We start from the raw sequence: 16,780 nt of genomic DNA on the forward strand, positions 1-16,780 counted from the left end.
TATATATCCCAAACCTACTTTCTATGTAGTATATTTAATAATTGATTGGATGCAGAGTTTGAGTTTGGTCCATTTTGTGAAATTTGACCACCAAATGGTGAATATGCAATGTTGTCACCTACAGCAGGACTCCCACCATTTAAAATATTCAGAAATTGATTAGCAGAAGATTGGGATTGTAATGGAGGTAATCCTGGTGGAGGATGATTTTGAGAAATCATATTATTATTATTTATAGGCATTTGATATTGGGAAGGACTAGAAACCATACGAGGTAACGAACTGATAGTATCGCCAATGTTCGCGATATTAGGCTCATTCATATTGGGTTGGAAGAAATCGTTTGTCTTATGAGAAGGAGGACTATTCAAGACGTTCAATAATTCATGTGCATTAGATTGCGCTATGCTGCCTGAATCAAAAGATTGAGTAATAGAACTACCTCTGAATTGTTCACTATTATTGGTAGGGGATACGCTACCTCCGTTGCCTCTAACAGGACCTTTTAATAAATCCAGCAATGGATTCGAAGATATTGTTGAAGCTGCTGCTGCAGTTGTTGATGTTGATGTTGTTGTTGGCGATGGTGTATATTGATTTTGTGCTGTAGATGATTGCAGTGGCTTTTTCAACATCTCCATCAATGGTTTGGCAGATGTAACTTCATCTTTGCGATCAGCAGAATAAGGTAATGACTCGCGAAAAACACTTGGTGGTGAAAGCAAGTTTTCCTTGTCAAGTGTTTCTCCCCTTCTCAATAATTTAATCTTTTGCTTAGGCTTATTTTCAACAACAGGAGGCGTAGACACGATAAGATCTGGCTCGCACATAGTACTATCATCTTTATTGTCTTTATGTGGGATATCTAAGTTATTCGTTCTAAATTGATTTTCTGATAATATATCCTTAGGGACGTTAATTTGATTTGGAATTTCATCACTATTTAGCTCTTCTAATTGCTCTTGTTCCTCCTCATCTGAACTGCTTTCGAATGCTTCATAATCTTCGTCTGAATCTTGTTCAATTTGAGTATTAGTTTGACTTTCAGCTTGGTAAGAACTTTGTGTTTGAATAGGTTGCTTCTGCGTAGAGTTCTGTAGGATATTCAAAAGGTCTTTTGATGAGCTAGAGTTTGTATCTGGAGTTTGTTGAGGAAAAGATTCTCCTCTTTTTAATAATTTGAAAGTAGAAGACCCAGATACAGGTTCTTTTTTCTCTTTCAACAGAGATAATAATTGTTTTGCATCATTACTGCCTGATGTTTGGACAATAGATGGTCTAGATAAAGAATTGATGTTTGGAGTTAAAGGCAATGAATTATTACCCATATTCTCATCCATTTGGTTTTGACTGTCTAAGGTTGAAGTTACGTTTGCACGTAAAGGTGGCAGTTGATTTGCATTAAACATTATATTACCATTATTTGAATTGACAAAAGGATAAGGTGTAAAAGGCTGGAAAACGTTATTCATCATTGGGAACATAACATTGTTTGGATTCTGAGGTGGAAGCTGTAATGGTATGAAACTTTGTTGTTGATTTGAATTAAATGCTGATTGTAAAGAATCCAATAACGCTCTTCCTGGATCTAAGTCCAAACCATGTTGAGGAGTTTGAGAAGGAGGTTGCATTTGATTATTGATTTCGTTTTGTGATGCTATGAATTCATGTTCACTCAAGTTATCATTGGAAATACCATTTACGATATTTCTAATCGATTCATCAGTAACAGGGATACCCAATAACAATTTCAGTTGTTCCTCAGCATATTTCTTTAATTGATCATCTCCCTTATTTTGTTTTTGACGTCTACACCACATTGATAACGGTCTTATCATCGAATTTATTAGGTAGTATTTTGTTGAAGTAGTAGATTTATAAACCGATTTTGTAATTTTTTTAAAATCCTTCCATTCAATTTTTTCAATTTCATTTCTTACTTGTGGTTTAAATTGAGTACTTTCAGGTACTTTTGAGACCAAGAAAATCTTATAATTTTTACCTGAAATATTTCTTTCAATAAATTGATTTTCATCGATGTAATCAGTCAAATCGAAGCCAATTTCTTCTTTCACTTCTCTTATACAACATTGTACATCGTCTTCATCCTTTGAAATTTTACCACGAGGGAAAGACCAAGTATCTGATTCTGTGCCTTTAACTAATAATATCTTATTAAATCTTTCGTTGAAAATAGCTGCACCTCTAACAGGGATTGATTTCTTATAAAGGGAGAACTTTTGTAAAGCTTGATCTGCTTTAATATCCCACTTCCATACAAGGGGACACATTCTAATAATGTTTGTTGCAAAGGACTTAATTTTTAAGGAAGGTAACTGAGGATTAATTAACTTAATAAAATCAGTATAAAACCATGAAGCTTCCTCGAAGTGGAACAATTCTCTCTCCACCGAAGACAAGTCTTCAGGCGGAACATTAAGGATAAATCTTACTAAAAGATCTTCTAAAATCCTATCCAGAGAAGTTTCAGTTTCAATTGAATGTCGAAGAGGTAAAGACATAGCTAATTTTAATTTGATCAAATAGTAGTGATATGATTAAAACGCAATATAACAAATGTATCTAGAGCAAAAATTGCTATTAATATTATTACTATTATTACTATTATATTATTATTATTATCTTTTATCAATATTAATATTTGAATATTTTTTTTTATATATCCTTTTGCAATTTAATTCAGAAAAGACAAAAAAAATAACTCTATCAAACAGGGGAAAAAACACAACAACGAACCACCAATACACTTTATTAAATGCTTAAACTAGTATAGGCAACTTCGGTATCCTTTCTGTTAAATTGGTTTATAATATACAATACATTCTTTCCATTCTCTTGATATACACATTTTATAAGTTAAGTTCAATATTTCTTGTTAATGGCAATACTTGAAACGATACTTCTGCCAACCAACAATCTTTTTCAAAGAAACAAACATAACTGTTACCCGGAAATAAATAACACGTGATGGACCGGGTAAATAAATTACGTGAATGATGAGACAGTCAGGTGATTATCACATGGTCTTATTTCCCAGTAACATCCCATCTGGAGAAAGTGACACTTTGTTGAACTACTTGACTGTCATTATTATGTTGACAAACAATAAAATGTAACAATGATACCCATTGGAAAGTTTATATAATTTTACAAATGTTATTTATAATGCTTCTATATATGTATATGAATATATATATATATATATTTAATTAATAATGTAGCTAGATAATATTAGCTCATAGTTGTGGAATATGTACATCTAAGCTTTCTCTACGAGATGCATCAATTGGTGCTTCTCCCTTGAATATACATGCAAAATCAACGATAAACGGTTGAACAACGTTTATTGGAATATTCAAAGTCGGTGAAAAGACAATACATAAATTCCTGATATTCATTTTATTAATTTTATTGTTTTCATTAATTCTAACTAACAATTCAAATAATGAATACATCAATGCAACATTAGGTTTAGCAACTGATCCATCTTGGATCAATTTACGAAATTCAATAGCTATAGTGGCTTCATCCTTAGGATTCTCATCAACGATTTTTTTAAATGTAGAATAATTATCATCTCCGAATATTAAATGAGGCAGTTTTCTCAAATAAAGTTTCAACAGTCCTGTCACTGTATTAATATCAATGTATGTACCCGATCTCGAATTATCTTCATAATCTATATCGCTACGTGCACTGACGTTCTTATTATATTCACATAAATCAACATCGTGATCTCTATCAAACTGATCCTGTAATGATTTAATCAATGCACTTGATCCACTCAATCTAAATACACCCTCTTCTTGCAACCCTTGGTTCTTATAAAGATATTCCAGACACCTATAAACAATACTTGGTAATTGATATTCACTTTGATATATTCGAGAGCTTAGGGCTAAACATTTTTCAAGCGTACTTCCAAATACAAAATTGCAATTTGTTGTTTTAGACTCAGGTCCAGCTAAGTTTAACATCTCTAATGATTTGTTAATTGAAGCATCTGAATATTTAATATCTGCTTCATGTGATAAAGATGTTTCTGAAGAATTATTAGGTAAACTGCTGGTTGATGTATTCGATGTAGTTAACATCTTAAAAGGAAACAGATTTCTCATTTTATTTCTCTTACTGTCTGATTCATGTATTTCAGAAACATCGTTCCTTGATGAGTTTGGTGTTGTTTTACCTAATGAAATCTTACTGCATGAATTATTCGCATATGTTGAGGATGGATTATTTGCCTCTGCTGACAAGTCAGTAACATAAACACTATCAATATTTTCAGTTTTGTTTGAAAAATACGTTGTAGATTCAAGGTTAGAGTTTGCACTCGAACTTGATGTTATTCTATTGCCTGAAGAAATGTTCAATAAATTAGTTCCCTGCGAAATGTTCGAATTAGAAGAATTAGATAACGTAAACGAATTGGATGCCGGTAATTTAGGTGGATTAAATATCATTTCGTTTATCAAAGAAACCCATGATTCTCTATCTTTGGATTTTTCTGCACATAAGATATATTTAGTAGTGCTCGAAAGACCCGATTTCTTGTGTTCATTTATTACAAATCCATTCTTAGTACCAAATTTATCCTCAGGTAAATTGGGCAACAATTCAATAGTCGCTTGTCTTAATTTAATAGTCTCCACCAATTGAGTATTTCTTTCGTTAAACAAATATAAGGTTTCATTTTTCAACGTCACTTGTCTTAGCCTCCATCCTGTAGCAGTACCCAATGTTTTTGGCCTTCTAATCAATAAAGGTCCTTCTTTTACATTTTCACCTGAATAGATAGGATGAATTATAGTGTCTGTACTAATAAATTGTGCAACCTTTAATGCAATAGTTGGTGGAAAGTCTTTAAATAAAAATAGTTTTTGGAAATATTCATTTAATTTTTCACGCCTGTCATCAATCTTTGAAGGTGTATACATTTGAAAAATTGATTTATCCGGTAATGCTGGTAAAAGTTGCAAATCAAGAATTGAAATAGTCGATCTTAATAAAGAATCCAATTCGTAAATTTTCTCTATAGTTTTTGAAAATTTAAAGATTTCTTTATGAGTATTCTTATCTAATACACTAATTAGAATGAAATTTGAATCTTCATTTCTATTGTCATCAAAGCCATTCAAACTTTGTTGATAAAACAAAGTACTTATAACTTGTACTAAAATTGTATCAAACTCACCAGGTTGAATGAATAAAGGAATGTCTGATTTAATAGGAGTTATATTTCTTGACAAAGACTGATGTTGCTGTTGTCGAGTAGCTTGTAAAATCTGTTGTTTTTGGATGCTATTTGTTGAAGATAGAGATGTAGATTCTGAAAGTGGCTTTGGTCTATTTGAATAAACATCAGTCAATGGAGTGCTTGCTGTAGGTATTGAATTTACACTGACAGATCTCGATTGAGCCGAAGTCTTCACTGAAGAACCATTCGACGTTGATCTAAGAGAAGACGCGGTAACGGATTGATTGCTATCTTGGACAGCAAATAATTTTTCACTTGATTTATTTATCAATAACGGCGAACCTAAAGATTCCGAGACTGGAGTTGACAAATCGATATTGCGATCACTATAATTTGATTCTACGTCATTGTCATTGTCATTGTCATTGTCATTGTCATTATCGTTGCCATTGTCATTGTCGTTGTCGTTTTCGTTGTCATTATCGTTATTATTTTCATCATCTTTATTTTTTATGGATACATCTATCTTGTTTGTGGAATTATTTATAGATTCATCGAATGTTGAATCCACTAGATCAGCGAAATTGTTTAACTTCTGTTTTGAGATTGGTGAAAAATCCATCGAGCCGTTATCATCAGAAATATTTTTGCTCAATTTCCTCAAGGGACTCTTTGGCATCAATTCTATCTCATCATCTTGAAGATGGCCAGAGATCGAAGAAGCAGTAGGAGAGTCCATTTTTTTATTTGGAGAAGTAATAGTAATCCTCGAAGTTGTGTAAGTGACGGAAGTTGCCGGAGTGGCTAAATCTGGAGTCAGAGTTGTCTTTTGATCTAAAATAATAGTAGGTACTGGAACAATCTCATTCCTATCGATGGTAGGAGTCATTTTAATGGCATCGTCCTCTTCCTTGCTTTTATCATTGTCGCCACTATTAGCTATAATTTCATTCAACCTTTGTATCTCCAAATCTTTTTCGATAATAATGTTTTCCAATTCTATAATCTTAGCCTTCAAAGAGTCCATCTCCACGTTACTGGCACCCTGAGAGTTGCTAGGCGTAATAAGCTGGGTTTCTATTTCCTTAAGAGCCATATCTTTAGCGAAGCGATGGTCATTATACTGTTGCAAAAGATCAAATGCAGAACTACCTGCACTAGAATCTAAATTATCCCCCATTCAAAACCGAACCGAGTTAGCTAGTCTTGTAATGTATTAATATACCTAGTATAAATATAAATATGAATATGAATATGGATATGGATATGAAGATAAAGAAAGAGCTGTAAATATAGAAAGAATGCACAAGAAATGAATGTTTAAAGATAAGAACGGTGGTGACACGAACCATACCAACCAAATATACCATGCCATGCAAGTAATGAATTGTAAAGCAAATGTTCGAACAGGTCAAGGGCAATCATGGACTATTAGATTCGAATCAGTTATGAAACTTTATTTGGAAGGTTCGAAATTTTGGATGTTTCGATATTTTTTTGGTACTTTTTCTTTTTTTTTGCTCTGCCCAGAGTTACTTCCGTGGGGGGAGGGGAGTTTCGAATGCAGTTTGGCGTATAGTTCGGAGGAAACCGAAACAAAACGAAGACGGAACAATTTTTTTCTATTTCAAAACGTTGCACGTGATTGTGTCGCAAATCATGTGATGTATGATCACATGACCATCGATGGCACGTGACCTGAATCTATTGAGGACCAAAAACATAAAATTTGGCAAAAACGAAAAATGAAAAATTTCGAAAAAAATATTGAAATTTAACCAGTTACAACATACTTAAAAGAAGTGGTTAATTAGTTTAAACAGCAACTACTGGCCAAAAACACGAGGTGATTAAGGTTGGATCAGACTAGTCGAGTGAGGTTACCATTTGTTTTCTCTTTTTGGGTGGGCTTTAATTGGTTTAGAAGCGAGGTTTTTATTTATTTTTGGTCAATAAGGAAATTGTTAAATAAAATAAACATACAAACACACGCACACACGCTCATATAAAGGTACAGCTAAGCAAGGATATCAATGTGGATGGAATCCAGTGTATCATTTAGTATCGTTGAAAGTTCAGTGGGAGAGAATCTGATCATGTTAAAGTCAGACGGAAACAAATATATGGCAGTATAAATCAGCAATATGGCAGAAGTAGATGCTAGTAGAGAATATGACAATATAGTAGGGGAATCAGTGATTAATGAAGTTCGTGAAGATTTTGAAAATGCAGGGATCGATGAACAGACTTTGCAAGATTTGAAAAGAGTTTGGCAACAAAAATTGACAGAAACAAGCGTAACCCATTTCAGTTGGAATGTCAATAACTATGAAAATGAACAACAACAACAACAACAACAAGCCATTGATGGTGGAGAGGATAGTACAAATCAAAATTCCAACACTAATGACACTGTGCCAGCTGAATTTTCATTAAAAGAAGAAGAACCAAATGGTCTAGTACTACCGGGTGGCATAGATAGTAATAATAACAAGAATACCGAAGATTCACAGAACGTACAACGAACAGCAGAAGAGAATGCGAAGGAGTCACAGGAAAAGATACCCACAGCAGTGACAGAAGGAAACAAGGAAGACGAGATCAAAGTTAAGGATGAACACGACAGTGAAGTAAATAAGTTGGAAGAAAGTGATAAAGAAAAACAAGAACAGCAACAGGAACAGGAACAACAACAAGAGCAACCAAGACTTCTAGAGAAAGGGAAACCATTTGAATTAGTGATAGAGGGTCAAAATGGCGAAAAAGCTGCAGAATTGTTGAGACAACAAGAGAAACAAAATAAGAGAAGTGCTTTACTAGATAATGATGAAGTAGGTTCGGAACTGGATGATTCAGACGACGATTACTTAATCTCCGAAGGTGAAGATGATGGTCCTGATGAAAACTTGTTATTATGTCTATACGAAAAAGTTACTAGAACTAAGGCTAGGTGGAAATGTTCATTGAAGGATGGTGTTGCAACTATTAATCGGAAAGATTATACATTCCAAAAGGCTAACGTAGAAGCTGAGTGGGTATAAAGAATTTGTAATATAAATAAATATACTTATATGTAATGATATATTGTGTTAAAAGGTATATACACTTTTTGATAAAAGAATTTTCCTTAAAAAATAAAAGAAGATTAGATAATAATATTAAGACAAAATTGGAAGACACATACATCAATTAGAATGAAATAACCAATTCATGGGTGGGTATGAATACCAATTTATTAATTATTGATATCTTTTTAATTTGATGATAATTCTCTCCTAGTGTTTATCCAAATTTTAATGAACCCTGTTATACCAGAGCACAGAGATAAGATCGAGTAAGTACCAGTTGGGACTTTCATATTGAATACGTCAGTTGTATTTGCCATTAAATCAAAGGACAACCTTACTAAATCCAAATTTACAATTAGCTTTTGATCTTTGATTGATTTTAATTGTTGTTCGATATCTGAAGTGGAGAAACTATTTGAGAAAGAATATGAAATTACAGAATCTGGTTTTTCTGTTTTGGTGTCATCGTTATCATTATTGTTAATAATATTATTATTATTATTTTTGTCATTATCGTTATTGAAGTTATTGTAGAAATTTGATAGTTCTAATGCTTCTTCCTTAAATTGCAATTTTAATTGCAACTCTAATTCTTTTCTTTCTAAACTTTTCAAAGATAGCCAGTTATTTTTCAAAGCTAATAAAATATCTAATTGCCATGAATAGGCTTCGTGTCTTCCAACGATGTTATAGAATTGGTCGTTTGACCAAAGGTTCAATTTATACAATGTGTCTAATTCATCAAAGATCGAATAGTAAATGTTTAGAGTATCTTGTAAGAAAGTTTCATTTAAGGCGATTTTCCCTATTGTATGTGGAGATTTTGCAATTGATTTCAATTTATCTAGATAAGGCAATAGGTAAAATGGTAAATAACCGAATCTCAGGATATATCTAAAAGTGGACAATTGTGAATTAATGAATGAGATTTTTTTCTCTACTGATTTAAATGAAAAGATTAGAAAAAATTTTATAGTTGTTAATGGGAATTTGATAAAATATTTAAACAAAGAGTAATTTCCCTTTAACTTATTAAAATTTTTATAAAAAACGGTTAAGTTTGGATTTTTTTCCCTTAATTTCCCATTAAAATATACTAATAACAAACGTAATAAATCCAATGAATATCTAATAATTTTTGCCAGTTTATCCTTACCAGCAATAGTGCCTACAATATGGTACAAGATATCGAAATTTTTAGTTGTGTTAACAACGTTACACTCTATGACCTCTTCTTTTAACAAAAGTTTTTCATTTTCCAATGGTTGTTGTTCATTGTTATCGTCATTGTGAGACTCCTTCTCATTACTTGTCTCCTTAGTATCATCTATCGAATACGGCAGTCCAGACTCTAGGATAACGGTACTATTTTGAAACATGGAACTGACATCATTAAAATGATTATCGTAGAGATGAGTGTTGTTCTCTATAGAGGTATCCATGGCTTGCCCTTAAAAACTAAAAACAACGATTGAGAAATCAAATAACTGGTAAAGAGAGAGAGAGAGAGTATGTATCGATAAGGGCAATTGACCGATGGACAGACACTTTGTGATTATAAGTATGAGTATGGATATGACTATGATTATGATTAGAAGTATAAGTCACAGGAAACCCCAAACTAAAGATTCAAACAGCTGTTTGCAACTACACCTATACCTATATAACCAAAAGGAACGTAGTTTCATGCAATTAAAAGAGTATAATTTGTAAATAATAATATTAAGTTAGACTCCTGTTCAGTTAGAGTTAAAGTTAAATTTAAATTTAAATCAATCAATCATAGGTTAGTTTAAATAAGTAAATGGAAAATATCCAAAAAAGCCATGGGGAATCATCAATCAAATTGTCAAAATTGATATTGGATCGGTCGTTCGGGCAAAGAAAGATGTGTATATATGTAGGCTTCTTTTTTTTTTAAATTGAGTACGATGTGTCTTGCAGGAGTCGAACTGGAGACCGAAACAAAAGCAACTCGGGGATAAGAACAACAAGATGAAGAGAACTGGTCGTTATTTACGAAGAGGGTTTTCCGGATAAACTAATTATGAGTGCTCCCGTGATATTGCTGTTTTGTATTGTTTGGCCTTTATTATTATTTAGTTGTATATTGAATTTAGTATACGTTAGAATGAAGGCTGGTAGGCGTTTATTCTATAGGATCTTAAGGGTGGAGATCTGTAGGTTAAAGTAAATATACTTGTTAATAATAATAAATTTCTATATTCTTTTATGTACAAAGTAAGATACTAAATAATATACAATAATATACAATAATGTACAATGATCTCTTTAAATAGCAATATTGATAATATGACACCATTTATTGTAACGAATTACATCCCGACATTATCAAGGTTCGTACGATGTAACCTTGAAATAATACAGTTTCCTTCTATTTTTATTTTTTTGCTTATTTTCCGAAGAATAACTCCGATACACACTGTTACCCGGATACATGCCGAATTATCCTTTATTTTTTATTTGTATTGCAGTTTTGTTCAAAAATCAGATTAAAAGAGGAAAAACCTCCGGGAGTGGAGAGGAGACAACACACGGTTGGTGTGTTTTTGGTGGGTTGGGTTAGGGTGGGCTCTTTCTGTCTCCCTTAAGTGCAAGTTGAAGCGACTGGCGACCCGATTTGTCCTGGTACAAATTTTTGTCACAGTCTGCCCAATTGTCGGACTTATAATCTCTTTTGATGGACAAAACTTTGTCCACTTTTGTCCCTAATATCAAAAGTTAAACTGATTTCGATAATATCCAAAAAGGTATGTCTTGCTTTTAAAGGCCAAAATTTCGAAATTTCGAAATTTATCAATCTTAACATCTGCATCATCGCTTCGATGATGCAATGCATTATTTGATGACATCTCCAAAGATATCTTCTCTTGAAGTCGACCTTTTGTTTGATATATAAAGGCAATATCTGATCCAATTCAACTCTTGAGTTTCTGGTTTGACCTAATCCTTTTTAATATTTTTTTTTTATTTTTGGCTCAATTTTTGTTGCTGTACAAGCTATACTTTAGTCTCTACTCTGTACAGTCTAGAAAGTTATAAATTACCATTGTAATAAGAGACAGATACATAGTGTTATCTTCTCATACATACACTCATATATATTTACACTTGTATTTACACATTTATTGAAAAACATGGAGGCTCCTCATTATAAGTTTTTGAATGAACGTAAAGTTTCATTGGTATTAGCACCATTCTCCGGTGGTCAGAAGAAACAAGGTGTCGAAAAAGGCCCACAATACATGCTAAAACATGGTTTGGAATCCAATTTGAACGAATTGGGTTGGGAAACTAAACTGCTAGATCCTTTGCAAGGTCTTGATGTCGAATTACAAGACGATTCGGATGACATCAAAGGTTCAAATATTAAAAATTCAAAATCTGTAGGTGTCGCTACTCAATTAATTCATAATTCTGTCAAAGAAACTTTAAATGATAATAGGTTCCCATTGACTTTGGGTGGTGACCATTCTATTGCAATGGGTACCGTCTCTGCTGTGGTTGAAAAATATCCAAATGCTGGGGTTTTATGGATCGATGCTCATGCAGATATTAATACCGTTGATTCAACAGAATCTGGGAACTTACACGGTTGCCCAGTTTCTTTCCTAATGGGCTTGAACCCAGAGGAGAAGATCCCTTCTTCATTGAAATGGTTACCAAAAAATTTAAAACCAAATAAAATTGCTTACATTGGTTTAAGAGATTTGGATGATGCTGAGAAAAAAATCTTAAAAGATTTGAACATATCTGCTTTCTCAATGTACCATGTCGATAGATATGGTATCAATAAAGTCATTGAAATGGCTATAGAATCAATTTCCACTTCTGAAAATGATCCCATCATGTGTTCTTATGATGTCGATGCAGTAGATCCATTATACGTGCCTGCAACTGGTACGCCTGTGAGAGGTGGTTTGACCTTAAGAGAAGGTTTGTTCATCGTAGAAAGATTGGCTGAAACAGGTAGACTAGTAGCTTTAGATGTAGTAGAATGTAACCCAGATTTATCCCACAACGATATTCATGTTGTAGATACTATTTCAGCTGGTTGCGCAATTGCTCGGTGTGCCTTGGGTGAAACATTGTTGTAATAATAGTATAACATTAAATAAATATTCATTGAATGTATAACGAAACCGTAATCATTATCTTTATTTTAACCGATTATCAAAGATTTGTGTACTTAATAAGAAGCAAATAAATATAATATTTAAATCTCTATACTACAGTATATAATATTATATCGATTTCTGTGGTGTTTCTTATTTACATTGGACTAACTTTCTTTGGTTAATCCTTTTCTCACTGCTAATACGCTGTCAACAATCACTGCGTCAACTCCAGCATTCATTTCAACTACAACATTTTCAGGCTCATTATTCTCAACACCATATGTCACACAAACTAACCCACTTGTTTTTACAACTCTGACTAATCTTGGTGCCAATAAAATAGGTTTTGCCGCGGATACTATACCTAATAAATTCCAATTTCTAGCAAACCTAATTGCATTTTGTAATGACGCTGCTCGTAAATCCGCCATTTTAGTGGTACCTCCTTCTGTTAAAAATAATATAGGAATCGAAGGTTGCTTCAAAGATAACATAACACAAATATCAGGATGGAATGATGAAAAAATAATGTCCCTGCCATTTGCATTATCAAATATCACTTTTAATACAGTATCAATCCAATGATTCATTTCTGTCATAACATGTCCAGTTTCTTCTTCCTCGGCTTCGTCAACCATAGGATATTTACATTCAATGTTAAAACCTACATTGGCTGGAATTTTCTTGAATAGTTCTTCTAGTGTTACAAATGATGAAGAAATTGAAAAGCCTCTTGTGTTACCTTTAAAATTATATTTCTTAAATGTTTTGGTTAACCTCATTCTGTCATCAATAAAATCCTTAGATGAACTATTCTTGGAATTGGCCACTTCACCATCTTCGTTCGTTTTATGAGAGTATCCCCTTATATGATCCATACTACTACTGATATTTTCCCATGGCCTGGATACATGGGTTGAGTTTAATTCTGCTATTGAGTTTCTTCTTCCTTTCTTATTCATACCAGATATATGTTTTTCACAGTTGTTCAAATTCAAGAATTGCTCTAATGTCAATTCATGCATCGGTATATCAACACCAGTTTCTGCAACCAAGAAATCATGGTATACCACAGGAACGCTATCCTTTGTTAATTGAACGTCAAATTCTACATATGAAGCCCCTAAAGAAGCGGCTGCAATAAATGACTCTACAGTATTTTCACCAAGTTGCAACGTCTTTTTGGTATTATAATTCTTACCTAAACCCCTATGACCAATTACTCTAGTGGATACCAAAGATTTCCAATATGCTTCTGTCCTTTCAAAAGTCATTTTAGAATGCTTAAAGGGTGTAATGATTAGAAATTCAAATGTAACAGAACCCAGTACATCCAATGAATCTCTACCAATTATAGGAATTGTTGCTATGTCATTTAGCGATCTTTTATTATTACCAACGAATGTACCAGTTTTATTTAGAAAGGCTATTGCTCTACCAATAACTTTTTTATTTGGAGCTGATGCTGTGGCAGTATTTTTATTGAACTGTAGAAAATCTGGTGTGCCCCTAGGTGAAGTAACTTCGTCATCCGCAAGAAGACTAAAATATATAATATGCGAGAAGTCAGATTTGTAAGGAACATTGATTCTAATAGAATCAGGATTGAAATCCAATGGAAGATCTATGATCTCTTCCCTTTCACTTGCATCTAAACAGACGATGGATAATGATAGTCCATTTTTAATGGCCTTTGGAAAACTTTTTAATATGACATCTTTATCTATTGATATAGCTGGTGATTGGATTCTAGAATCATGACCTCCCAAAGTAACTAAAATGACAGATTGATCTGACTCTAAATGATCATGACCAAACGATTTAGTCTGCTTTAAGTTTCCACCATTCATACCATTGGTACCGTTTTCTTTCTTCTCTGTTGGAATATTATTATTAGCACTGCTATCATTATTATCATTAGTCGTCATATCTGATATTTTTGTAGAAGAATCTAGAGTAAAGATTGGTTTTGATGATGTATTCATCATTTTATGTAAATTTGGTTTCATAATGGAATCTTTATCTGGTAAAGAAATCAACTCCGCTATATCCAGATACCCATTCAATGTTGCTTGTTCCATTGGAGTCCATCCGCTTTCATCAAAAATATATTTATTAGCTCCAAAATCTAGCAATAATTGTACAATTTCTTTATAACCTTCAACAGCAGCAATAAATAATGGATTCCACGAAAACAGACTTTCAGTAATATCTGTTGAAGCACCATTTTCTAGTAGAAATTTAACAATATTAGGCAAATTTAATTTTGAAGCAATGTATAAATTTGATTCGTTATATTCCGAATCTACTCCATTGATATCGTAGCATTTTCTCGAAAAAAGGGCTCTTACCAATGATGATTTCTTTAACGAAATAGCCAGTTGTACTAATGAATTATTTGCCTTTTCTGTAATAACGTACTGTAGCAGTCTTGTAATAGTCAAAGGGTGTTTTCCAATAATAGCCAATTCCATCGGTGTTTTTGAATCGATATCACCCCAGTGGTCAATGCTATCTATAGAGATGGAACTATCCCAAAGATCCCATTGAATCAATTTTTCCATAATTATATCTACCAAATCAGCCAAACCATATTGAGCAGCATAATGCAGAACAGTTCTTCCAAAGCCATCTTTTGCTACTAAGCATGAATAAAATTTTGGGTCCAAACTTTCCAAGATATAAACTATACCGAAGCTAATTTTGGAATTTGAATTATTGAACACTTCAATATCGAAGGCCAAACTTGAATCTTCTCTTTTCAACGACAATTCTTTTATTTCAGCAGTTGAAGTTTCTCTATAAATGGTCATTTCTTGTGAGAAGTTATTGATAACTTCGTAATTCTCCCCCAATGTAATAATATGGTAATGAAAGAAATTTCTATAATTTAAATCTGAATTATCTTGTAAAGAAGGGATTATTGCCAAAATTGTATCGATACAGCTAAATGCCAAGAACAGCGCTGCGTTGTTCAATAAGTTGATGAAATATCGTATCGGTATGTTTTCAATTTTTTCATATTTTGATAGTAATAGTTGTTTCATCTGTTTTGAGTCATCCTTTTCTATGAATTTAAAGATTTCATCTTGTGCCAATAAAGGGTTTTTTTTATTATTATTGAAGATTTTTGAAAGTTGATTAATGGAATCCTTTTCTATATTTATTAATTCAGGAACGAATTTTTCCATAATATTTTCAATAATTTGGATATCTAATTTTACGTTGTTATAATTGATGAAACTTAAAGGTTCGACATTCTCGATGTAATACGATTCCTTAATTGAAGTTCCTATTTTTTTATCTAGTTTTTTCAAAATTTTCAAACAAGCTTTCTTATTTAACTCACAATAAGATTTCAATTCTTGGAAATGTATCGATAGTCTCAACAAGATATATTTAATTTCTTGTAAATCTTGAATCAAATCAATCGACAAGTTTGAAGATTTTTCAACATCATCAAATTGATTATTAACAATTAAAAATTGACTTGAACTCAATAGTCTATTCAGTCTTTTATTATATTCATTTGATTTTTCCATATAAAAAGTTTCCACTTTTTTCAAGTCCTCATTAAATTGTAATAAAAAACAGTCAATCAGAATCTTAACATTTTCATCGTTCAAATAGTTTTCTTCCCATTTATGAACATTTCGTCTTCTTCTAGGAGGACTGCTATTAATACCTTCACTCCCAGTGATATCATCATTATCATGAATATTATTGTCTTGATCGAACAGAATTTCTTGCTGTTCCTCAATTTTTTTTATAACTTTTTTCAAAGCCCTGTAATTGATATATTTAGTAGACCAATCAGGAATCTGGTACTTTGGAAACGTTTTAGCAAACTTCATCTACCCTGTAATAATTAAGTTTCTCCCTTGAGTTTCACCACCATGCAATTACAGTTTTTCCACCTGTCTCTATCACACCAAAGAAAGGACAATAACTAATCCCAGAAATAAACACAAATAAACATACACACATATATATATATCCAAATGAACCATCAACGGTTAAACCATCCTTGTAATAAACTACATCGAATATAAAGTTTGATACCTTAACCTAAAACATCTTTACCTTATTCGTAGATAGGTTAGGGGAAAGTTAAGTAATCGAGGCCTCTTAGAAGGGAAAGCCAGTTGGAAAAAAAATAGTTCGATTCGGACATTTTAGGTGATAATTTCGAATTCGAAAGCAAATAAGAAGCAGTTTTGATGAGGATAACAGGAATTATAAAGGCAATGATGATGGTAATAACTGGACTGTTCAATCTACAGGAACGTGTGGATTGGGTTGATATTGATATTGATTAGCCATGTGTTTGTCTTTTTTTTTCTTGGTAAGATTTG

General features: G+C 32.6%; 6 protein-coding genes across 6 annotated transcripts; 2 read left to right on the top strand and 4 right to left on the bottom strand.

Annotated features, from left to right (window-relative positions):
- Positions 1–14: 14 nt before the first annotated feature.
- On the bottom strand, positions 15–2,522 carry DCP2 (decapping enzyme complex catalytic subunit; the record flags this gene model as incomplete). The annotated part of the gene is made up of 1 exon (XM_001646401.1): positions 15–2,522. One exon carries the CDS (start codon positions 2,520–2,522, stop codon positions 15–17), a length of 2,508 nt encoding a protein of 835 aa, XP_001646451.1.
- Positions 2,523–3,257: 735 nt separating this feature from the next.
- On the bottom strand, positions 3,258–6,398 carry Kpol_1048p24 (uncharacterized protein; the record flags this gene model as incomplete). Its single annotated transcript, XM_001646402.1, has 1 exon — positions 3,258–6,398. One exon carries the CDS (start codon positions 6,396–6,398, stop codon positions 3,258–3,260), a length of 3,141 nt encoding a protein of 1,046 aa, XP_001646452.1.
- A 964-nt stretch (positions 6,399–7,362) lies between these two features.
- Positions 7,363–8,259, top strand: TOA1 (transcription initiation factor IIA large subunit; the record flags this gene model as incomplete). Its single annotated transcript, XM_001646403.1, has 1 exon — positions 7,363–8,259. One exon carries the CDS (start codon positions 7,363–7,365, stop codon positions 8,257–8,259), a length of 897 nt encoding a protein of 298 aa, XP_001646453.1.
- Positions 8,260–8,471: 212 nt separating this feature from the next.
- On the bottom strand, positions 8,472–9,728 carry PEX25 (Pex25p; the record flags this gene model as incomplete). The annotated part of the gene is made up of 1 exon (XM_001646404.1): positions 8,472–9,728. One exon carries the CDS (start codon positions 9,726–9,728, stop codon positions 8,472–8,474), a length of 1,257 nt encoding a protein of 418 aa, XP_001646454.1.
- A 1,716-nt stretch (positions 9,729–11,444) lies between these two features.
- CAR1 (arginase) lies at positions 11,445–12,404 on the top strand (the record flags this gene model as incomplete). Its single annotated transcript, XM_001646405.1, has 1 exon — positions 11,445–12,404. One exon carries the CDS (start codon positions 11,445–11,447, stop codon positions 12,402–12,404), a length of 960 nt encoding a protein of 319 aa, XP_001646455.1.
- Positions 12,405–12,589: 185 nt separating this feature from the next.
- GDE1 (glycerophosphocholine phosphodiesterase) lies at positions 12,590–16,279 on the bottom strand (the record flags this gene model as incomplete). The annotated part of the gene is made up of 1 exon (XM_001646406.1): positions 12,590–16,279. The coding sequence occupies one exon, from the start codon at positions 16,277–16,279 to the stop codon at positions 12,590–12,592; it is 3,690 nt and encodes a 1,229-aa protein (XP_001646456.1).
- Positions 16,280–16,780: the final 501 nt, after the last annotated feature.

This window comes from Vanderwaltozyma polyspora, genomic scaffold (assembly GCF_000150035.1).
Source record: "Vanderwaltozyma polyspora DSM 70294 KpolScaffold1048 genomic scaffold, whole genome shotgun sequence".
NCBI lineage: Eukaryota > Fungi > Ascomycota > Saccharomycetes > Saccharomycetales > Saccharomycetaceae > Vanderwaltozyma > Vanderwaltozyma polyspora.